Source organism: Hemitrygon akajei, chromosome 8 (genome assembly GCF_048418815.1).
Source record: "Hemitrygon akajei chromosome 8, sHemAka1.3, whole genome shotgun sequence".
Taxonomy (NCBI): domain Eukaryota; kingdom Metazoa; phylum Chordata; class Chondrichthyes; order Myliobatiformes; family Dasyatidae; genus Hemitrygon; species Hemitrygon akajei.
The window spans coordinates 6467406-6492375 of record NC_133131.1 but is presented as its reverse complement, the minus strand read 5'-3'; the positions used below and the strand labels follow the sequence as shown (position 1 = coordinate 6492375).

General features: G+C 41.6%; 1 protein-coding gene across 1 annotated transcript in view; it reads right to left on the bottom strand.

Annotated features, from left to right (window-relative positions):
* Positions 1-1054: 1054 nt before the first annotated feature.
* Positions 1055-24970, bottom strand: part of tbx4 (T-box transcription factor 4) — an 89840-nt gene continuing 65924 nt past the window's right edge. Inside the window, exons 6-9 of the mRNA XM_073052897.1 lie at positions 14814-14902; positions 14500-14502; positions 9563-9798; positions 1055-2797 (exon numbers count right to left, since the gene is read on the bottom strand). Of these exons, the coding sequence (XP_072908998.1) occupies positions 2181-2797; positions 9563-9798; positions 14500-14502; positions 14814-14902 (945 nt within the window). The 3' untranslated portion in view covers positions 1055-2180. The remainder of the gene's footprint in view (positions 2798-9562; positions 9799-14499; positions 14503-14813; positions 14903-24970) is intronic.

The following is a 24970-nucleotide window of genomic DNA, read 5'->3' as shown; positions in this document are numbered from 1 at the left end:
GTGTTGTTACCTTTCTTTAACATAGGAGGTGTCATGCCACGAAGTACAATCTGGGTACCGTATCCAGTTGTACATTTAGGTCAGTTTTAGATTTGTTAAGGATACAGCTTGCTTACAAAATTGCAGTAATTACCCTTAACAAATTCATCATTTATTCAGTACTATGGTAACTGCAAGGAATGAAAATGGCACTGTGAAAATGCCAGCTTATTCTTTCACTCTGTAGCTCAGTACTGATTGCAAAATGAGCACGGCAGAACATCCTTTTGGTGCAACGCAGAAAACAGTTAAAGCAACAGCATCAAAATAGTAGCTCGTATTTGCACAGAATTGCGCGGCAACTATTTTTTTCTCGCCACTTTAATATTTGCAAAGTAAATTAAGATGTCTGCTAACTTAGTGTTAGTATGTCTTTGCCACATTTTCTGTGCTTTCAGTGGCCGGCTGATGTCTAATTTTAAGGGATAAGGTTAGCCACCCTGTACAGAGAAAAGAATCAAACACAATTCTAAAACACTGCTTTGTTATATTGGTCGATCTACTGTACCTTTAACAAGCACATCTTGTGCGTATGCACAAGGAAGTTAGAGGGCAGGAAGATTATTTTGGTTGAAACATGGCAAAGGAAGGGTGTCAGGAGGAGACCATTTCCCTGAATGTAGACTTTGGAGAAAATGTAAACTCCTTCATAAATAACATTTTTTCATTATTTCAAACACATAAGGAAATCTTCCCTACCTTAAAACTGCAAGTATCACATTCTCCTGATCTAGAACACTTCAGCATGCTGCACAATAACAGAAGTAAAATCGTTCTTTTCAAAATCTCCTTTTGCTTCTTTTTCCTGACAAACTTTCTTCAAGAGTTTAATGAAAATCAACAGTTGGAACGGTGACAGCTAACTAAACATGATTGACATGGAGTTATGCACCAATCCATATCATGAGTTAGTACACTGATGTAGATATCTGAAATGCTTCAAAGATTCAAATCTGAATTTAGAATGGGATTTCTAAGAAGTTTATACAAGATCTTTTAATACTTTTGAGCCATAATTATATACTACTAAATTGAACATTTGAATAAAACATTTTTTTCAAATTTTCTCTGCATCAATAATTGAACCTTATGACTTACACAGGTTTTACACTGCAAACAATTGATTACCCAAGTTTGCAAACATTTCACTTTGTTGTCAGAAACTGCAAGTAAAAAGACTGTATAAATTTATCAAATAATGTACATGAAAATGGCTAGTTTACATGGATAATTAAGCAAACAAAAATATAGTTGGCATTATTCAGCAAATGGACAATGATTCAAAGATTAAATTACAAGAAGAATTACAAATGGGTAATTCCAGAAGTGCCTTGGATTCATTCAATGGTACACAGCAATAGCAGAATGAAAGAGCACGTTCATTCCCTACAGGCACTGGCTCTCAAACATCAGCCAGTGGAAGGTGCTGGATTAAGTAATCCTATTCCCTATGGGGAAAGAGCAGGATGACATAGAAGATGCCATAACACAAATGCTTTACATCTTTCTATGGCCACTTCAGAGCCACTCAGCAGCCAGCTGGTTACAATCTGGGTGACGGAATAAAGTATGCCAATGGGAAATGATGTGTGGGGTACAACCCTAAGCAAACTGATTAAAGAAACACAATCTTCAAAAATAATCACTGCTTCAGCCATTGAATTCACAGTCAAAAATATTCATAGATAGATGATTTTTTAAAAATTATATTGTTATTTATATATTCCACTATTGGATATAATCACATAATTGTCTTTTATTGCTGTCCATAATACACAAAATGCTTTGCAGAACCCTTAGATTTCTAAGTTTAGTCAGATAGAAGATCGTTATAGGAGGTTACTGTAGAATTTGCTCATTACGTTTTTCTTGGTTTATACTTATTTGAAGGAATCCTTTTTGCAATTGGTTTTGGGAATTCACCATACAGCAAGGAACGTATCATCTGAAACAAACAGCGAGAAAAGCAGTATCCTTGGAGAACAATTCTGGGCGGTTTCTCTGACGTGGCGGAGTCCTGTTGAGGGACCTTTTTTTGAGGCGTGTGGTAAGCTTCTAATTTGGGTCCGCTACCCGGCAGGAGAAACCCAGGCCTTTCCTGCATCCTTCTTACTAATACTGCTTCCTTATATCGTTCTGAGTCAGCTGTCTGTCCAGTTTGCCACGGGCCCCAGACCAGAGTGGTACTGGGTAGGGAGCTCCCTCGGTAAGGATAGGCTTTGTGAGAAAAGGAACTCGCGAGAGTTCTGAGCATGGGGAGAAGGTGGGACCCTGTCGTGCGGGGAGAGGGGCACTCTGTCTCGCGGTGAACAAGAAGAAATGGGCACCCTCTGTCGAACCTGCTGCTGCGGCGGCGAGTGGTAGCCGCCAAACTGTGACTCACACGGGGGCTGTGAGCTCTGTGCGGGGAGACTGGAGAGATGCGGCATCATGGCCGTGGTGGTAAAGTGGGCTGAGAAATGCTGGTAAGGGACAGTCTCCATGGCCTGAACGCTGCAGTTACCATAGGATGGAACAGACGCCCACATATTGCAGTTTAGCGTTTGAGAAGGATGTTCCTCGACCGTGGTCCCTCCAGGCACGTCGTTCACAGGGCCGGAAAACATACAGGCATCCCTTAAATCTTGTTCATTCCGATACGGCGGATTCATCACCTGCTGGTCATAAGGTGGCGGACGGAAATAATGTTCATCAGCAAGGGAAGCGTGCCCTTCCAGAAAGGGTCGTTTACAGGGCAAATCTGGGTGACCATGGGCTTCTGAAAGTGAAAATGGGGAAAAAAAGAAAGTTACAATCTGAAACCGACCAAAATATCATTCAACTTCAATGACACTTCGCGACTTATTTGTTAATTTTAAAAAATCTATTCTAGAAACGGATTGAAATAGGACACGGTATAACATCCAAATTGGTTCAACAGGAGAATTCGACAACCGGTGTTATCCTTCGAACTTAAAATGACACTTCAAAAACGTCCTTACAACTCATGAATGAAATAACTTCTTATTCATTTAACTACAAATTGAAGTAAATGGAGACGAAACGATTTTCTCAGGGTGAATATTTATCTGATCCCGATCTTCCACAATCTCCTTGTGACGGCGTGGGTTTCAACCCATGTCCTAAGGATGTGCTGGTTGCTGGGTTAATTGGATGTCGGGAGAATCAGAGCGAGTCGATGTCAGAGAATAGGTTACGGGGGTATAGAGGGGTGGTGGACGCGTCAAGGGCACCGATATAGACTAGGGTTAGTTGGCGCCGGAAGCGTGGCGACACAAGCAGCCCACTCGGCGTAATCCTTGTTGATTTGATTTGAAGCAAACGACGCATTTCACTGTATGTTTCAACATATATGTGACAAATATAGCTAATCTTCTAGACTTGATGCGCCCAATAGCCTCATTCACAGTAGTAAGAAACCATGAGGACAAAAATAAAAATGAGAACAGTGTATTACATCCCCAAGGTTGTACTTCCAGCATCCGTGTTGAGTACGGCGAGAGGGGCGAGGTGTGCGGAGGGGTGGGGGAGACAAAGATGATTATTAAAGGCGACACAAGAGACTGCAGATGCTGGACTCTGGAGCAACAAACAATCTCCCGGAGGAACTCAACTGCTCAATCAGCTGAGATCCTCCGGCAGTTTCTTTATTGCTGATTGCTACAGGTGTTGAATAGTTCGCAGTATAAGAGTACTGTCGAGTCGCCACACATCTAACCAGATGAGGTGATTTTCTATATATTTTAAGTAACATCTGTTGGGTATTTCAACCTTATACACGTATGTTCTTATAACGTTCTTAAGTTGCTTTTTGATGCAAGTCTTGATTTTTCACGCGCATATTTCCAAATGTCGATTATTTTCTAAACAGTAGTCCAAATTTGCCGTTACGGCGGATTTGATCTAACGTAATTCGTCACATAAGGGTATGTTTTCATTCTGCTTAATTCTTCAGCACCCGCCTCTATTTGCATCATTACTTGGTTGCCGGAGCAGCGAGCAGTCTGCTGCTGCCATTATAACGAAAAGGTGCAGAAGGAACCTCCTTGGATTTGTTCTATTTTTCCTAGTAACTTTTCCCATTTGAAAACCTGAGAACAAGGCGACGACTTTTGAAGTAATCGGCAAACCATCGGACAAGATTTTTCTCCCATGCCATGAGTTGTTGATTTGGACTGCGCTGTATGAAACAAGTGGGAGCAAATTCAATATTAACTTCCAAAAGGGAATTTGGCGAATAGTTGAGCGGGAATCTCTGGAAGAGCTCCGGGGAGAGGCCAGAGGGTCGCCCTTTGAAAGAGCCACTACACATTATTATCTGCCAGATCGAGTGCAGTGCGATTCAATTCAATAACTGGTAAAGATGTGCTGAATCACGTCCACTGAGGTTAAAGAATTTCTACACTTAACTCTGCCGTCAATAGCGGAGTTCCGCGCTATCCTAAAACCAATTCAACGTTTATGCCCAAAAGCCTGAGCTGCTGCGAATTCTGAGGCTGAACATAGAGAAACTGGAGTTCAAGGGGAAATCACAAAATCCTTCACTCGGTATGTTTCAAAGCTCCACTGGAATTGCAATTACTCTGCGGATCACCAGTCTAACTTAACGGGAATGATGCGGCACGTCAGTCAGCAATATGTGTTCGCCTTCTTGGCGAGTTGTAGGACTCGCATACAGCACTGGAATAGGCTGCATTCACAAAATGCTGGAGGAACTCAGCAAGTCGGGGAGCTGAGCAGAGGACGTTTCGGGCAGAGACCCTGCATCAGGATTGGAAAGGAAGGTGGGAGAAGCCAGAATAAGTAGGGGGAGGGAAAGGAGAAGAAGCTGGCAGGTGATAGGTGAAGCCAGTTGAGGGGAGAGGTGAGTGGGTTGGATTGGGTTGGGGAGGGGAAAGGTGTATGGGTAGGGTTGGGGAGGGGAAGTGAGGTAAAGAGCTGGGAGGTGATAGTTGGAAGAGGTAAGGGGCTGTAGCTGAGCGAAGGGCGCTGAGTAGGCTACGGTCAATTATGGAAAACCCTGAACATCCTCTACTTAGCACCATCCAGAGACAGAGAAGCAGTTTCAGCGACAGGTTACTATCGATGCAATGCTCCTCAGACAGGATGAAGAGGTCAATACTCCCCAATGCCATTAGGCTTTACAATTCTACCGCCAGGACTTAAGAACTTTTTAAAAGCTATTATTAATGCTTTTTGAGATAGTGATTTAGATGCATATCATATTTTTTACTGAGTTAAGTATTGTATGTAATTAGTTTTGCTACAACAAGTGTATGGGACATTGGAAAAAAAGTTGAATTTCCCCATGGGGATGAATAAAGTATCTATCTATCTATCTATCTATCTATCTAAGAGAAAGGAATCTGATAGGAGAGAACAGTGGACCATGGAAGAAAGGGAAGGAAACTGGCCCTTTAGCCCATGTAGTCTATGTCGAACAAGTTGTCTACCTGAGCTAGTCCCCATTGCCTGTATCTTGGAATGATGGGACACTTTCCATACAATTGCTCATTTAGTGAGTTCCATGCCATAGCTAAACCGATCAAAGTGTAAGTGACGATTCCACCCTCCCAGACAAGGCGGAGAGTGGGTTGTCCCTTACTTCCTTGCCCGTCCTAATCTCTGTGGCATATGTCAGTTCTCTCATTCAGGGAATATTGAGAAAAGAGGCAAAGAAGTACAAGCAAACTCATTAAAAAAGCGTCTAAGGACTTAACCTCTTGTGAAACCAAGCTGCAGTGAGAAAGGGAAAGGTTTTATATCGATTATGTTTAGCGAAATGAACACCATGCCAGGGTTGATCCAAATGGCCGCCAACCAGCGCAAAATTAGGAACAGGAGGCGTTGTTGCCTCGCGATGCCTCGCAGCAGCGAGGTCTCAAGATTAAGTTCAAAGTAAATCTATTATCAAAGTGCATGTCTGTCACCATATACAACCCTGAGATTTTTTTCTTTCGGGTATTCCCATCACAAGGAGCGGGACAGCGCTCTTTGTAGATACGCTCCACGGTGGAGCGGGCTTTATCCGTGACGAAGTGAGGTGTTTTAAAGAAATAGGAATGCAGATCGGGAGTGCAGGATACCGGGGCGTTCATTACCAACGTGTTGACAAAAGCGCAACAACATTTGGTGAGAACCAGCATAAAACAACAACAACAGCAAAAGAAGAAAGCAAAAATAACTTTATAAAGAACCCGTTCATTTGTCGGTAAAATACTATTCCCTTTGACTGCACTTTTATTCCAGAGTATGTGGACATTTCAGTAATTTACTGCCACCTAAGTGGAAACAGCTTGTCCGAGGAGAAATCGGAGGAACGTTTTAGCTCTGTTATAAAAATACCATTACTGTATAGCTACAAAGACAAATCTCCTCAAACACTGATCAACAGAAGGAACGTTTATCAGCCTAAGCTCGGTTAATTACCAACCATCTGCTCTCAGAGCCGCTCTTGTAGTTACCCAGACACCAGCAATACATTTTCCATCACATTCCCCAATAGGCTCAGCAACCCTTTTTATTCACCTTATCACTTTCTCTCCTGTCCTCACCACAGTCAAACTGCAGTTTCCATTAATGTCAGTCAGATAAAGACACGCCAATGAGTAAAATACATTCAAATAAAGGTGTATGCTGGATTGCCTATTTATATAAATAATGTATAGTTTATAAAACGTATTTAGAAGTTGATAAATACCTTTTATAAGTGATAATGACCCAGAATTTGCGGCGCGAAATAACCTTTAGGCTGTCATTGTACATCGTCAAAAATGGGAAACGCCTGGACTGTGCGAAAGTGGGAGTCCAGAAGTTGTTTTCTCAGTTTCTCGGCTGCTCCACCGGGAGCGTAGTAAATCAGCGACTGGCTATCGTATTCCGCTTCTGAGAAATAGTTCTATTGACAATAATGGGACCGAAGTTTGGCAGGCGGGTTTAATCAGTTCCGCATTGTGCGTTTAGCGCGCGTGTTAAGGTTGGAATGAATAGCTATAGAGTGACTGAAAACGAAAACAAGAAATAGAAACTTTCCAGTTCTAATGAATGACCGTTGACTTTATTTCTTCCTGCCTCTGACCCGCTGTGACCTTCCAGCATTTGAAGATACCAGAGGTTGCAGAGGCTGGTATCTGGAGCAACAAACAATTTGGTGGAAGAAGCATGGTGCAGGATTTCGGCCTGAAACGTCGACAATTACTTTTCCTGCACAGATTGTTTCGACCCGCTGAGTTCCTCCAGCAGGTTATTGGGTGGTGTAACGGTTGGTGTAACGCTATTGCAGCGCCAATTCTCCCTGTAAGGAGTTAGTACCTTCTCCCGTGACCGAGTGGGTTTTCTCTACGCGCTCCCGTTTCCCCCCACGTTCCAAGAACCAACAGATTAGTAGGTTAATTGGTCCCATGAGTGTAATTGGGGGCGCAGGCTTGTCGGGCTGGAAGGTCCTGTTACCATTATTTGCTCTTGCAATAGTTTCGGTTTTTATTTGTAGCGCATGAGTAAGTAAGTTGGAACTTGCGTACAAAGCTGGAAATATTATTTAATAACCTTTTTAGCCCCAAACCATCTCCTCATACAGATATCCCAGGAGAGCCCATTTTTACCTTTTTCTTTCAGATTGCCTCCACTTTTGCACAATTCCCTCTTTATTTTGGTCCCTATAAAATTATTAAGAGTTTAGTAATAAATAAGCACATTGAGCTCCCTGGTTTGCTGTCTCTGTAAGTTCTTAAGTAGGTTTGGATATTTTATCAGGCTTTTGCAACATCAGTACAGTATTGGATACGTCCGATGTCTGGCAGTATGTGATTTGAAATGGTGAAATCTGTGTCCCAGAAATGGTTGGATCCTTGTCGGGAGCTTTCTTCAGAGACTCCAAGCACTACAACTTCACTGCCGACATCAAAATTCAGGATAATGTGTGGGCAAGAGCCTGAAATCTTCCCTTTCCAATGCAAAATTCAAAACGTGTCCCAGGCAACTTTGTAACTGTGGACTGTAAGGAGGGAATGGAAATGCCTGGAATTGAATACGGTGCCATCAAGTGGGCCGTTTTATCTTGGATTTTGTCCATTTTTTAAATGACAAAAAGTATGTAAATATTTTGTTTACATCATACAATGCATTTGTTATATTCATTTTACATAGAATGCATTAGGAGTGTATATTAAATGCCAACTTTTTGACAAGATCCAAATCCTGAGATGAATAGTTTTAAAAAGGTGCAATATGTAAAATGGAACATATGATTTAGAGTTTGGCCGTACATACAGTGCACGGCCCTAGACTTTTTAAATATGATTTCAGATGGTATGGCCTCCACAGAGCCCTGATTTCAACATTACTGACGCTGTCTGGGATTACCTGGAGAGACAGAAGCAAGCGAGACAGCCAAAGTCTGCTGAAGAACTGTGGCAAGTTTTCCAAGATGCCTGGAACAACCTACCAGCCAATTTTCTCATAAAACTGCACAACAGTGTACCTAAGAAAAGTTGTGCAGTTTAAAAGGCAAAGGGTGGTCACGCCAAATATTGATTTGATGTAGATTTTTACTGCTTTTTATAGTGTTTTTTGATATTTGGAAACTTTTCATTTATTTTAAAAAGCATCATCACTTTACAGAATTTGATTCACATGTGCCTAACGGTTTTGCACAGTACTGTAGCTATTAATGTATAGTGGAGAACTTGCTCCATCTAGCTACATCTCACTTGTGGCAACTAGCCCAAGTCATTTGCAGCCATGTCCATTTTTAAGTCATGAAATTGATGACAAGGCTTAAGAGGGAAGAGAATTGGATCCAATTTCTGTTCACAGCAGGTCTGTGGTCCTATAACATCTAAACTGTGCCACCTATAAAAGTCAATGACAATATTTTTACTATTTGTCTTGTACCTTCAGACACTGCTTCCTTTACCTTCTCATTTTCATTGTGTTACTGTTTTGCTACCTTTGGTCCAACCACTGGATAATGGGAGAAAAAGTCAAAAATAATGATGAATAAAGTATTGATAAGTAAATGATGAATCAAGAGTATGGGTAAATCAGTAACTAAATCTCAAGATTTTGCTGATAGGTATTTAGTGATAAGATTGGCTTGAAATGCTGCATTGGTGGGTGTGGCTTGCAGTGTGTATAATACTTGAATGGATAAGAAACAAAGAATTTTAATTTTCTTCCATGGCTTCAACCTTGTCACCTAGTGTAGCTGTTTCCATTGGCAGTAGTTTTCAAATCCTGAAGGAATAAAGTCATCTGTCTTGAGGGATCAGTAGTCACTGACACAAATGACCTGTAGGAAACTTAACATGATGTGGGTGTACCTGCTTAGTGAGAGGAAGCTAGGGATGGGCAATTGTGGGTATATAGTGTGTATTTTAAAACTTCTCAAATGGAGAGAATACACTTCATAATTAGTCTTAAAACAGAATTCTTTGAAACACTCTCAGTACCGTCCTTTACTTTTTGCTTGAGCCTTATAGATGAATCATTATTAATTTTGCACTTAAATGTTGTTATCAATTACCTCGTGGTTTAAAACAGTGATAGATAAGTCCTGAATCTCTCTGGGGTGCAAATGGGCTGATTGCCAGATCCTGAGTGCCCGATGCCGTTATTTGTATTGGTCCATTGTTGTCATAAGGGTAGTGCTGATGACCCTGTGTCCCATGGGTCAAGTTGCTTTCCATCTTTGGTGTCAATTGACCGTGGTTTGAAATAAGTCTTTGTCTAACAATGCTTTTAGAAATGACTGGATATTCTCTGCAAAGGAAACAAAGGACATCAAAAAAATACTCTACTGGTATTGTAGGTCAACTGTAACATTAAATACTGAGACATCAGACCAAGAGGGAATTAGGGAAGGAAGAGAACTGGACTAAGGTGCACAGACAAATATATATGTATATATATATTTCTGTGCAAAATAAAACTGATCATCTTGGGAACCAACATTGAAGTATAAAAACAGCACCACAGTTGGAGATGTAATTTCAGAGAATCCGGTCATCAGAATTAAAAAATATAGTTCCACTGTAACTGCAGAAACAGAAATTCTTCATCGAAATTGTTGACACACAAATGTAACTAAAGCATGGAGAAAGGAAGTGAGATTCTTAGCCTGCAAATCTAAATATATCCTTTTAATGAGGCAAGAGTTTAAAAATTTGGACTGAATCAGTAATTCATTCTTCACAGAGACAAAAGAAAACACATTTTAAAATCTTATAAATTCTAATGGCAGCCTTCCACATTTAGCAGGAAATATTCTTTCTTCCACCATCTGCCTTTATTTTACTTGTAAAACCTTTCCATCATAACCAATAGTTCTTCAGTTTTAAGACAATGATCTCACTATCAGAAAACTCTATAAAAGTCATAGGGTACAGAGTGGTATTGCAGTACTGAAACAGGTTGTTCCAATCAAAGTTCAAAGTAAATTTATTATCAAAGTACATATATGTCACCACATACAACCCGAAGATTAGTTTTCTTGTGGACACACACTGTAAATCCAAGAAACATAATAAAATCAATGAAAGACCACATCCAACGGGATGGACAAACAATCACTGTGCAAAAGACGATACACTATGCAAATACGAAAGAAAAAAAAATGAATAAGCAATAAATATTGAGAACATGAGATGAAGAGTCCTTTTTAGTGATGGGGCCAATGAAGCTGAGTGAAGGTATCTCCACTGGTTCAAGACCCTGATGGTTGAAGGCTAATAACTCTTCCTGAACCTGGTGGTGGGAGTCCTGAGGATCCTGCACCTTCTTCCTGATGGAAGCAATGAGAAGAGAGCATGGCCTGGGTGTGGGGGTCCTTGGTGATGGAAACTGCTTTCCTGTGAAAGTGCTCCATATAGATGTGCTCTAAGCTGTGTTAACTGTTAGCACACTAACCTGAGTTAGCATTTAAATCCATCAGGATCAAACAATTTTACCCATCTATTTCTATAAAATTCCTTTCCTCCTTCATTCTGTTTCTATCATTCCGCCATTCCATAATCTCCAGTTTAACCTTGGATATTAACAGTCATTGACTGAAGTGAATTCTATGAACTCAGTTTTGCTGATTTTACACAGAATATTTTTTCATCCATTTCCGTCATTCTAGACATTCTTTCAGACTCAAGGTGCTGGTTGAGTCTGTGGTGAGGAAGGCTAATACAATGTTAGCATTCATTTCAAGAGGACTAGAATATAAAAGCAAGGATGTAATGTTGATACTTGATAAAGCACTGGTGAGGCCTCGCTTGGAGCATTATAAGCAGTTTTAAGCCCCTTATCTTAGAAAGGATGTGCTGAAACTGGAGAGAGTTCAAAGGAAGTTCACAAAAATGATTCCAAGATTGAATGGCTTGTCATATGAAGAGCGTTTGATGGCTCTGGGCCTGTATTCACTAGAATTCAAAAGAATGAGGGGTCACTTCATTGAAACATATCGAATGGTGAAAGGCCTTGATAGAGTGGATGTGGAGAGGATGTTTCCTATGGTGGAAGAGTCAAAGCCTCAGAAGAGAGAAGTGTCCTTTTAGAACACAGATGAGCAGGAATTTGTTTAGCCAGAGGGTGGTGAATCTGTGGAATTCTTTGCCACAGGCGGCTGTGGAGGCCAAGTCTTTATGTATATTTAAGGCAGAGGATGATAGATTCTTGACTGGTCAGGGCATGAGGGACATGGGAAGAAGGCAGGAGATTGTGGCTGAGAGGAAAATTGGATCAGCCATGATGAAATGGTGAAGCAGACTTGATGGGCCAAATGGCCTAATTCTGCTCCTATATCTTATGCTCTTATGGTCTTATTGTAGTAAAACCTCACATGATTTGTCTTAAAGTAGACATTATTCCAGGAAGAGTGTACCAATGTTTCAGGGTTGGTACTTTCCTGCTAGAATCTGAGGTTTGGAATTTCCTCTTAACAGGAGGTACTTAGGAACCCTATTTCTGTGCTCTAAATATCTTTTCATCATGTCGAAACAATCATTTTACACTGTAAAAATTGGATCCAAACACAAAATGCCGGAGGACCTCAGCAGGCCAGGCAGCATCTTTGGAAAAGAGTAAACATTCGATGCTTTGGGCCAAGACCCTTCATGTGGACTGGAAAGGAAGAGGAGATGGCAGAGTAAGATGGTGGGGAGAGGGGAGGACGAAGTACAAGGTGGTAGGTGATAGACAAAACCCAGAGAGGAGGAGGAGTGAAGTAAAGAGCTGGGAAGCTGATTGTTAAAAGAGATAAAGGGCTGGAGAAAGGGGCATCCGACGGGAGCAGACATAAGGCATAGAAGAAAGGGAAAGGGGAGGAGCACCGGAGGGAGGAGATGCAAGTTATGAGCTAAGTTGAGAGAAAGGAATGGTGAAGAAGAGGAGGAAGAGGCCATTACCAGAAGTTTGAGAAATCGATGTTCATGCCATCAGGTTGGAGGTTATCCAGATGGAATATAAGGTTTTCTCCTCCAACCTGAGTGTGGACTCATGGTGACAGTAGAAGAAGCCATGGAGTGACACGTTGGATTGGTAATGGGAATTAAAATTGAAACTGGTGGCCACCGTGAGATCCTGATTTTTGTGGCAGACACAGAGCATTTTAACACAGAGTCCTCATTACCTCTGAGTTTTACATTCTGAAATTTTACATTCCCACACAGGAGGTTAGTGTACAAACTTAAAGCACATGGTATTGGGGGTATGGTATTGACGTTGATAGAGAATTGGTTGGCAGACAGGAAGCAAAGAGTGGGAGTAAACGGGACCTTTTCAGAATGGCAGGCAGTGACTAGTGGGGTACCACAAGGCTCAGTGCTGGGACCCCAGTTGTTTACAATATATATTAATGATTTAGACAAGGGAATTAAATGCAGCATCTCCAAGTTTGTGGATGACACGAAGCTGGGCGACGGTGTTAGCTGTGAGGAGGATGCTAAGAGGATGCAGGGTGACTTGGATAGGTTAGGTGAGTGGGCAAATTCATGGCACTTGCAATTTAATGTGGATAAATGTGAGGTTATCCACTTTGGTTGCAAGAACAGGAAAACAGATTATTATCTGAATGGTGGCTGATTAGGAAAAGGGGAGGTGCAACGAGACCTGGGTGTCATTGTACACCAGTCATTGAAGGTGGGCATGCAGGTACAGCAGGCGGTGAAAAAGGCAAATGGTATGTTGGCATTCATAGCAAAAGGATTTGAGTACAGGAGCAGGGAGATTCTACTGCAGTTGTACGAGGCCTTGGTGAGACCGCATCTAGAGTACCGTGTGCAGTTTTGGTCCCCTAATCTGAGGAAAGACATTCTTGCTGTAGAGGGAGTACAGAGAAGGTTCACCAGATTGATTCCTGGGATGGGAGGACTTTCATATGAAGAAAGACTGGATCGACTAGGCTTATACTCACTGGAATTTAGAAGATTGAGGGGAGATCTTATTGAAACGTATAAAATTCTAAAGGCATTGGTCACAGTTTAAGGATAAAGGGGAAGCCTTTTAGGACTGAGATGAGGAAAAACTTCTTCACACAGAGAGTGGTGAATCTGTGGAATTCTCTGCCACAGGAAACAGTTGAGGCCGGTTCATTGGCTATATTTAAGAGGAAGTTAGATATGGCCCTTGTGGCTAAAGGGATTAGGGGTATGGAGAGAAAGCAGGTACAGAGTTCTGAGTTGGATGATCAGCCATGATCATACTGAATGGCAGTGCAGGCTCGAAGGGCCGAATGGCCTACTCCTGCACCTATTTTCTATGTTTCTATGAACCTCACAAGATAAAATCAAGAGTTATATACACAAGAGATTATGCAGATACCGGAACTCTCAGACAACATACACCAAGTTCTGGCAGGGTCTCAGCCCAAATTGTCGACTATTCATTTCCCTCCATAGATGCTGCCTAACCTGCTGAATTCCTCCAGCAGTTTGTGTGTGCTGTTCAAAAACTATATTACTTCTTTCCTTCTTTAACTGTTTTTATTAACTTATCAATTAGCAATAATTGGAAGAGGCAGCTGAATCCAAAAAATATTGAAAATGCTTGTATTGTGCTTTGTGAATTTATATTAAAATCTCTTTGATCTTCATCTACATGCAGCTTAGACCTATTCATATTTGTTGTTTTTTTCCAAATGCATCAGCAAGTGACAGAGTGGCACAAGCGGATAAGTTGCAGTCTCACAACTCCAGTGACCCAGGCTCAGTCCAGAGTTTACACATTCTCCCTTTGTCTGTATGGATTTCCCCTGGGTGCTGCCATTGTCTCCCATCTCCCAAAGACATGCAGTCTGGTGGTTACTTATTCACTGAAAAGTGTCCCTGGTGCAATGTAGGAGGTGGAATTGATGGGAATGAGAGCAAGCCAGGTCAAAGAGAAAATTAGTGGACCAATAGGACTGCTTTGTGCACTGGCATTGATTAGATGGGTTAAATAGCCTCTTTCCATCTTGAAGGGGAATTAGAAATACTTTACTTACTGAATTTGAAACATCCTCAATTTTTGATGTATTCATGCATTTTACAATTCATATTTTACAGCTTCCTCATTCTTCATCAATTTTCCGATGGAAAAATATTATACTTGAAAATTATTCTTTCTGATTATAATATACGTTTTCTGAATTCTAATCAACTTGAAAAAGTTAAAGAACTAAATATTTTTACATGCCCAGAAAATACAACGCATTGTAGAAAAGGAACTGTAAAAGAAACTCAACTGACGTTAGAAGAGAAAGATGGAGTCATTGAAATAAAATGTAGTACCTGCATGTTTGTTGCATAACGTACCTCTGCAAACGAGATACGCGCAAGTCACTGTCATCTCCACCTCTGAATCCCTTAGCAAACGGATTGTTTTCAATCTTCAGCTGGGTAATCTGTGTGGATAAGAGACAATATTTTGTTAGTTTGGTTTTCATCTTATTTCCTCCTTTCTCACTGAAAACATCCTTTTACGACTGTTCTTCACAGTCTGCTCCCACTGCCTACTTATGTCCTGAATAATAAGTCCATATGTCATAGGAGCAGATTTAGGCATTCAGCCCATCATGGCTAATTTATTATCCCTCTCAACCCCAATTATCCTGCCTTCTCCCTGTAACCACTCATCCCTTACTAATCAAGAACCACTTTAAATATACCTAATGACTTGGCCTCCATAGCCATCTGTGAATATTTATTCAATTGTATACTTTTGATTAGAATTGGTGTATTTACAATGTAATAAGACCATAAGATATAGGAGCAGAATTAGACCATTTGGACTATCAAGTCTGTTCAGCCATTTTATCATGGCTGATCCAATTTTCCCCTCACCCGCAATCTCCTGCCTTCTCCCCGTATCCCTTCATGCCCTGACCAGTCAAGAATTTATCAACCTCTGCCTTAAATATACATAAAGACTTGGTCTCCACAGCTGCCTGTGGCAAAGATTTCCACAGATTCACCACTCTCTTTCCAAAGAAATTCCTCCTCATCTCCATTCTAAAAGGATGTCCCTCTATTCTGAGGCTGTGACTCTTCCATCACAGGAAACAACCTCTTCACATCCACCCTGTCAAGGCCTTTCACCATTTGATAGTTTTCAATGAGGTCACCCCTCATTCTTCTGAATTCCAGTGAATACAGGGCCAGAGCCATCAAAGGCTCTTCATACGACAAGCCATTCAATCCTGGAAACATTTTCGTGTACCTCCTTTGAACCCTCTCCAGTTTCAGCACATCCTTTCCAAGATAAGGAGCCCTGACCTGCTCACAATACTCCAAAGGAAGCCTCTCCAGTGCTTTATAAAGTCTCAACATTACATCCTTGCTTTTATATTCTAGTCCTCTTGAAATGAATGCTTATAGAAGCCACTCTGCCTTGGTATTGCATTAAAACTTCAGTACTGCAGAAGTTCATTGCAAATTAAAGAACAGATGAATGACAATGTATGCCCCTGGGTCCTTCATGTACTGAGTTTAAGTTGAAATTAATCCCTGTCTGTTACTGAAGAGCTAAAGCTAGGAAGTCATTCAGAAGCCACCCTCCTCCTCACTCCTAAAGTGGTTATTTCATACTCTATTGGACTCCGAGCATCTGTTTCCCTCTTGGAAAATAAAGATGTCTTCAGCGCAGATTTAAAACTTGATAACAGGATCATCGTCAAGATGTCAAGATTTCAATTGAAACTGAATACAGGAGCTTAGAACCAGCAAGTTAAACGGCTGTTGTCCAGATGAGGCGGAACTGTTTTCTGCCTCCTGAGCTCAGTTGTCTGCTCAGGCAGGAATCAATATCACAGCTGAAAGTGCTCCATCATGGGCATCAAGGACATTTTCGAAAGACGATGCCTCAAAAAGACAGCGTCCATCATTACGGACCCCATCACCCAGGGTATGCCATTCTCTCATTGCTACCATCAGGGAGGAGGTACAGGAACCTGAGGACACACACTCAATGTTTTAGGAAAAGCTTCATCTCCGCCACCATCATATTTCCGAACCGATAATGATCCCATCAACACTACCTTATTATGTTTGCCCTCTATTTCACTACTTATTTATTTTCATATATTTCTTATTATCAGTTATAGTGTATGTTATGCATTCACTGTATTGTTACCGCACAACAACAAATTTCACAACATATATCAATGGCAATAAGCCTGATCCTGATATATATTCAGTGCATTTTGTGAAAATTATTTCTAAGCTTCATTTAGTGCAGTGTTTTAGATCAAAGTAAGGTTGAGGCAATGTGCCATGTGTTACTTTGAAAGATTGATTCTGATTTCAAAACTAGTTTCACCCTCAATCTTGTGTGAAATTATCCTAACCAAAGTACTTCCAGCCATCCTTCCTCTTTTGTGTACTGAAGGAAGCAGTATCCCTATGTAACATATATAATTGATTTATTTTAGTTGTAAGAGGCATCGGAGTAAGGTCAAAGATTTGACACATTTGGCTCGCGTTGCCACTTAGATTAACCTATTTGATTCCCTAAAATAAAAAAGGCCCAGCAGCACATTCCCTGCACCAATTTAATGAATAACAGCATGGAAATGCACTACCTGGGGAAGTTAACCTATGACTTTGACTCCTAGAGCATTGGAAAGATCTAACAGGAACACATCAAACTGTTATGATCACAGGTTTATGATCTAAGCCTACGGCATCTCATGACACTGCACTTCCCACAGACCCTTGAGCTATGAGGGGATTCTTTCTTCCCTTTAAAAGATGCATTTTTCAATTACAGTTTCAGGGCTTCTCTCTCAGTTATTGAATATATCTCTCTCTCAGTTCCCGCAGACAAAGCATGCCAGCAAATGTTCAAGAACTGACCTTATTTGTACAGTTGCTGCAGAGGTGCATTCTAAACAGGCCACTAACTCTCTGTATCAGTCAGATTACTGAATGTATGCTCATGATACACTGTGCAGTGGATATGTGCAGCACTAACTTACAGGCAGCATTCACCACAATCTGTGTTGACTTTATAACGAATGCAAAGTTAAAAATTTATTAACAACTTTTCCATAAGACCTAGGAGCAGAATTAGGCCATTCAGCCCATCGAGTTTGCTCCGCCACACCATCATGGCTGATCCCTGATCCCACTCAACCCCAGACACCTGCCTTCTCACCATATCCTTTGATGCCCTGACCAATCAGAAAATTATCAATTTTCGCTTAAATATACCGACAGTCTTGGCCCCCCACAGCTGTCTGTAAGAGAGCATTCCACAGATTCACAGTGGCAAAAAAATCCCTCCTAACCTCTGTTCTAAAGGTTCATCCCTCAATTTTTGCTAGTTCTGGCACCCCCACCATAGAAAACATCCTCTCCACACCCCCTCATCTAGTTCTTTCAACATTCAGTAGGTTCCGAGGAGATCCCCCCAAAATTTCAGTGAGTACAGGTCCAAAGCTGCCAAATAGTCCTTGCATGTTAACCCCTTCATTCCCGGAATTGTGAACTTCCTCTGGACTTTCTCCAATGACAACACATCCTTTCTGAGATATGCAGCCCCAAAACCGTTGATAATACTCCAAGCGCAGCCTGACTGGTATCTTATAAAGCTTCAGCATTATCTCTTTGTTTTTATATTCTATTCCCCTTGAAATAAATGCCAGAATTGCATTTGCCTTCTTTACCACAGTCTCAACCTGCAAATTAACCTTCTGGGAGTCTTTCACGAGAATTCCTAAGTACGTTTGCATCTCTGATGTTTGAATTTTCTCCCTGTTTAGATAATAGTCTGTGCTTTTGTTCCTTTTACCAAAATGCATTTTTATACATTACCCAACACTGTATTCCATCTGCCACTTTTTTGCCCGTTCTTCCATTTTGTCTAAGCCCTTCTGCAATCGTATTGCTTCCTCAGCACTACATACCTCTTCACCTATCTTCGTGTCATCTACAATCTTTGCCACAAAGCCATCAATTCCACTATCTAAATCATTGACAAACAATGTGAAAAGTAGTGGTCCCAATACTGACCCCTGAGGAACACCACTGGTCAACCAGAAAAGGCCTCATTTATTCCCATTCGCTGCCTCCTGTCTGCTAGCCATTCCTCTATCCATGCCAGTATTGTTCCTGTAGTGCCATAGGATTTTATATTGTTAAGATGCCTCATGTATGGCACCTTATCAAATGCCTTCTGAAAATCCAAGAAAATGACATCCACTGCCTGTCCTTTATCTCCCCTGCTTGTAACTTCCTCAAAGAACCCTAACAAATATGTCAGGCAAGATTTCCCTTGACAGAAACCATGGTGACTTTGACTTATTTTATCATTAGTCTCCAAGTTTACCCTGAAACCTCATCCTTAATAATAGACTCCAACACTTCCCCAACCACGGAGGTTAGGCTAACTGGCTATAATTTCCTTTCTTTTGTCTTCCACCCTTCTTAAAGAGTGGAGTGACATTTGCAATGTTCCAGTCCTCTGGAACCATGCCAGGATCAAGTGTTTCTTGAAAGATCATAACCAATGAGTCTGCTATCTCTCAGCCTCTTTCAGAACTCTGGGATGTTGTCTGTCTGGTCCAGGTGACTTATCCACTTGAAGACCTTTGAGTTTGCCTAGCACTTTTTCTTTTGTAACAGAAATGGCACTCACTCCTGCTCCCTGACACTCACGGACCTCTGAAACACTACAGGGGTCTTCCACAGTGAAGACTGGTGAAAAGTACTTATTAAATTCATCTGCCATTTCTTTGTCCTTCATTACCACCTCACCAGCATCATTTTCCTATGGTCCAATGTCAACTCTCACCCCCCCCCCCCTTTTACTCTTTATATAACTAAAAAAACTTTTAATACCTTGCTTTATATTTTTGGCTAGTTTGCCCTCATAGTTCATCTTTTCCTTTCTTAAAGTTCTTTAGTTGCCTATTGTTGGATTTTTAAAACTTCCCAGTCATCCAACTTCTCACCCACTTTCGTTGCATTAAATGCCCTTTCCTTAGCTTTTAGGCAGTCCTTGTCAGCCTCGGTTGCCTACTCCTGTGATTTGAAAACCACCTTCTGTGGGACACATCTATCCTGCATCTTGTGAACTATTCCCAGAAATTTCAGCCACCTCTGCTCTGCCGTCATCCCCGCCAGTGTCCCCTGTCCAATCCACCTGGGCAAGCTCCTCTCTCATGCCTCTGTAGTTCCTTTCCTTTCATTGCAATACTAATACATCTGACTTATGCTTCTCCCTCTCAAACTGTAGTACGAATTCAATGACATTATGATCACTACCTCCTAAGCTTAAGATCCTTAATAAAATCTGGATTATTATACAACACCCAATCTAAGATAGCCTTTCTCTGAGTAGGCTCAAGCACAAACTGCTCTAAAAAGCCATCTGGGAGGCATTCAACAAATTCCCTCTCTTGTGATTCAACACCAACCTGGTTTTCCCAATCCCCTTGAAGTCCCCCTTACAATGGTAACATTACCCTTATTACATGCCCTTTCCAGCTCCCTTCAATGCCACACCTTGGCTACTATTTGGAGGCCTATATATGATTCCCATAATGTTTTTTTTTCACCCTTGCAGTTTCCCAACTCCACCCACAAAGATCCGACATTTTCTGACCCTATGTCACTCCTTTCTAAAGATGTAATTCCATCTCTTACCAACAGAACCACGCCACCGCCTAAGCCTTCCTGCCTGTCCTTTCAATACAAAGTATATCCCTTGATATTAACTATGACCTTCTTTCAGCCATGGCTCAGTGATGCCCACAACGTCATACCGACCAGTCTCGAATTGCGCCATGAGTTCATCCACCTTATTCCAAACACTACATTCATTTATATAGCACCTTCCGTCCTGCCCTTTTGACTTTTGCCTCTGGTACAATTTAACTCTTTGCTCTGTCTGCAGTTGTACCCAATCATTGGCTTGTCCTTCCTTCCATTCATGTCACACCCATCATCTACTTGTAAACCTGCTGGCTCGTCCTCATACTGGTTCCCATCCTATCAATCTGGTTGACATTTTCAAATATCTATCTTCCATTAAAACAACACCATCTGCTGTAGAGAGCTGAGTATTGGCCTGGAACCATTTGCAGTGATTCCCAGTTAGCTTTCCAGACTGACAGAATTCCTGGCAAAATCATTCAGTCCAATTTCTTCATGTTAACTTTTGAGCATTCCTGTTAAATTAATGATCCTGACAATTCTGTTTATAGGGAGACAGTTCCCATGCAGGATGACAAACAACAGAAAATCTGCAGGTGCTGGAAATCCAAGCAACACACAAAATACTGGAGGAATTCAGTAGGCCAGGCAGCATCTATGGAAAAGAGTACAGTTGACACCTCGGCCTGAAATGTCGACTGTTCTCTTTTCCATAGATGCTGCCTAGCCTGCTGAGTTCCTCCAGCATTCTGTGCATGTTGCTCCCATACAGGATGACAGTTTTGTTATAACCTCTGTGTTATCATGTTATCCCATGCAAGGCAATCAAGTGTCATGGCAAGTTTCCGATTCCCAGTGCCTATCTGAAGCAGGTGGCAGAATCTCAAGTCACAAGATTCAAGATTTATTTGCATTCTTCAGTACACGAGTGTAAAGCAGAACAAAGTGATTGTTACTCCGGATTTGATGCAGCATAAGATAACACTATAACCATAAAAACACAATAAATAAATGTAAAAACAACCGTATAAAACACAAGATACAAGAAACTGTTGAGTTTAGCTTTATATACGTAAGATTAGCTTATATGCAGTACATAGACTGATTGTGACACTAGGTACAGTATCTGAACATAAGGTGACTCTGACAGGAAATGATAAAGTGCCAAAGTCAAAAGGAACTCTTCTGGTTATCAGGATATGAAACACATTAGGCCCATGACTGTGTCAGTGTAGATATGAGGTGTGAAATGTAAGCATAAAGTGGCATTGCATGGAGGGAAGATGGGTGCTGAGGGACTCTGGAGAGGAGTGGCTGATGTGATGGTTAGGTCTGGTGGGCTGCGTTAATGGGTGCTGTCTGCCAAATTTACAACAGAACAGGGAGTGGAAGTTTAGGGTCAATATATATATGCATAGATAAATGATGGATTCTTCATGGGTTCTAGTTCCAAATGAATTGGCAGATTTGTTAAATGCAATTATAAGGAAAGAATAATAAAAGCCACTTTTTCCTTTTAGTTGTTACGAATGTGCCACAACTCTGAGGGGCCGAAGGGTACAAAGTAGCCCCCTCCTTTTCGAGAATCGCAAGATCGCTATTAATTTGGGTCTGGGACCCAGGAAATGAGAGAGAGACATCCAGAATACACAGGCTTGGAATGTGTCCTGGCCTCAGCAAGGCGGAACCATTGATAACGGCTATTGTCTCTTGGAGACAGAATTGTGTATTGAGTACTGTACTATTCATTGAAGCCCTCAGGGAATGACCAGAGTGGGCTGGTTGAGGGATTGCATCATCCCAACCTGATTGACATCTGAGACCCCGTGAGTAAGGATAAAAGAGGGTCTGGGGAACAACCCCTTCAGACGCACCAGGAGAAACGCTAGAAATCCCATGACAGCGTTTAAGAGAGACAGCCGGTGGGGGCCCGCGTGCGTCCTTTTCCATTTGCCAAGGAATTGGCGGGCCTTACCATGGAAGAACGGCTTTAGCTAAAAGGAGAAACCAACACCAACGGAACTCTGGAAGGATCGACATCATAAAAAGGAAAAGCTGGCAAGTTTCAAAAATCCCTCTCGTGACTCCAACCAAAGGCTGCAGCCTACATGATCTAAATGACTTTTTATATTTCCATCGGACAACACATTATCCCCTAGACAACGATAGAGCTTATTTCTTATTGATTATTATTATACCCGCACTTTTAGAGTTAGTATTGACAACGTATATTATCTGTATGTTTGCATGGGTATTATTTTTGTGTATTTTTACCAATAAATACTGTGAAAAATAGTACCATCAGACTTCAACGGACCTCTCTATCTTTGCTGGTAAGTGACCCAGTTACGGGGTTCGTAACAGAGTTTATCCTCAATACCCAGTGTCATGTTCTTTCAAATGCTAATTTCCCATGACAGTGCTTTATAAAGCCTCAATGATGTGGAATCCAACATATAAAACTTGTAAAATTGTCATAACTGAGGCTGTATAAGGCATTGGTCAGACTGCACTTGAAGTATTGTGAGCAGATTCGGATCCCTTATCTAAGAAAGGATGTGCTGGTATTGGAGAGGATCCAGAGGAGACTCGCAAGAATGATTCTGGGAATGAATGGGTTAATGCGTGAGGAGTCCTTTTTGGCTCTGGGCCTGTACTTGCTGAAGTTTAGAAAAAATAGAGATGAATTTCATTGAAACTTATTGAATATTGAAAGGCTTAGATAGATTTGCCTTGAAGAGAATGTTTTCTCTGGCGAGGGAGTCCATGACCAGAGGGTTCAGCCTCAGAATAGATCATCCCTTTAGAATAGAGATGAAGAGAGATATGTTTAGGCAGAGGGTGGTGAACCTGTGCAATTTGTTGCCATAGAGGCCAAGTCATTGAGTATATTTAAAGAGGAGTTTGATTAGTAAGAGTGTCAAAGGTTACTAGGAGAAGGCAAGGAAATGGGGTTGAGAGGGATAATAAATCAGCCACGATGGAATGGCGGAGCAGACTTTATTGGCTGAATAGCCTAATTCTGCTCCTATTGTTTAAGGTCTTATGGTCTTATAACATGCTGCAGACTGTTTGGGAGTACCAGGATTTTGAACCAACAGTGATGCAGGAGTAATGATCTGTTTCCAAGTCAACAGGATCTTGGATTTGGAGTGGAATCTGTGTGGTGACATTTCCCTCTATCTGCTCCTCTTCTACTTCAGCAGGAGAGTTAACAGCAGCAGAAGTCTTGGTCATTTGTTACAATCCATCTTGTAATTGGGACAAGGTGATTCTTTGGACTATGGGATTTATGGGATTTTATTTAGAGATACAGTACAGAACAGGTTCTTAAAACCCTACAAGCCATGCTGTCTAGCAACCCACCCATTTAACCCCAGCCTAACAATGATCAATTAACCTACTAACCCTCATGTCTTTGGGCTGTGGGAGGAAACTGGAGCCCACGGAAGAAACCCTTGCGTTCACGGGGGAGAGTGTACAAACTCCTTATAGGCAGCACCAGAATTCTAACACTCTGAACTGTAATAGTGTCACACTAACTACGATGCTACCATGGTCTTTAAGAACACAACCGTCGTCTCAGTTGAACCAAATGATTTGTATGTCATCTTGCTGTAATGAAGCCAACGGAAAGAAAACCTTGAGAGCTGTGTATTATAAGGAATATATATACTTTTACTACAATGTTTCTGTCGGCTATTGTAGCTCAAAGTGTGTAACTCAAATTGACCCTGTTCCTTCCACTCACTGTGTGTCACAACCACGGATTCGGCAGTGCAGCAGATACGGCAATTGCGCTCGTGAATATGCACGTGCCAGCTAACTATTATTTCATTGTATTTAACTCCATTCATTTCGTCGTAGTGTTTGTTGAGACTTGGACACAGCAACGCTTCGCTGCCTGTTTGCATTCCGCCTTGCCTGAGAAATTGGACGGTGGAGTCAACTGACTCTGAAGACTAGCGGCGTTCGTTTTACTCTTTGTTGTTCTTTTCAGCCGCAGTGTCGGCTTCGTTGTCCATTTGAGAGTTTCAGTTAATGGCCCCGTTTGGCCTAGCTTTTACTGTTTTCTTCTCCCTTTCATGCCGTTCGCATTAAAGTCTGTGATCTATTGACCTGCTTCAGTGTCTCTCACTCTGCACTTGGGCCGTATCTGAACCCGGTGACGGCAAGTCTCGCCCACACAAAGATGGACCCAGCAGAGGGAGAGCAGCTGACCTTGGCCATGAGATTAATTGGTCAGAGTGATTTGTTGAGGCAGCGATGTTCTGTTGGAATTCCTATGTATAAGCTGTTGTTTCAGTTTCCATCATGACAGAAGGATCTTGTCAAGTAATGGACCAGCAAAGTTTGAACAGTGACGTTTTGACATTGATGGCTTGAGGAGAGGGTACCTCTGTTCTCAGTGCATGTCCTGACTCTACATTCCGAGAGTCCCGATTCTACATACCGAGCTTCTCTAGTCTACATTGAGTTTCTCCTGTATCCATTCCAAGCTCTTCAAGTCACAAGTTTCCAGGTTCCCAGCTTTGTGGTCCCATGACTCAGGTCTGCATAACAAATGAGCGCTTGAAGCGAGCTTATCAATTTTTCAACAAATCGTCATTCAAGTCAATAGTGTAAATTCTGGAAGAGACCTACTCTAGGAAGACTGCATCCATCATTAAGGATCCCCACCACCCAGGACATGCCCTCTTCTCACTGTTACCATCAGGAGAGGAGGTACAGAAGCCTGAAGGCATGCATTCAATGATTCAGGAACATCTTCTTCCCCTCTGCCTTCTGATTTCTAAACGGATGTTGAACCCATGAAC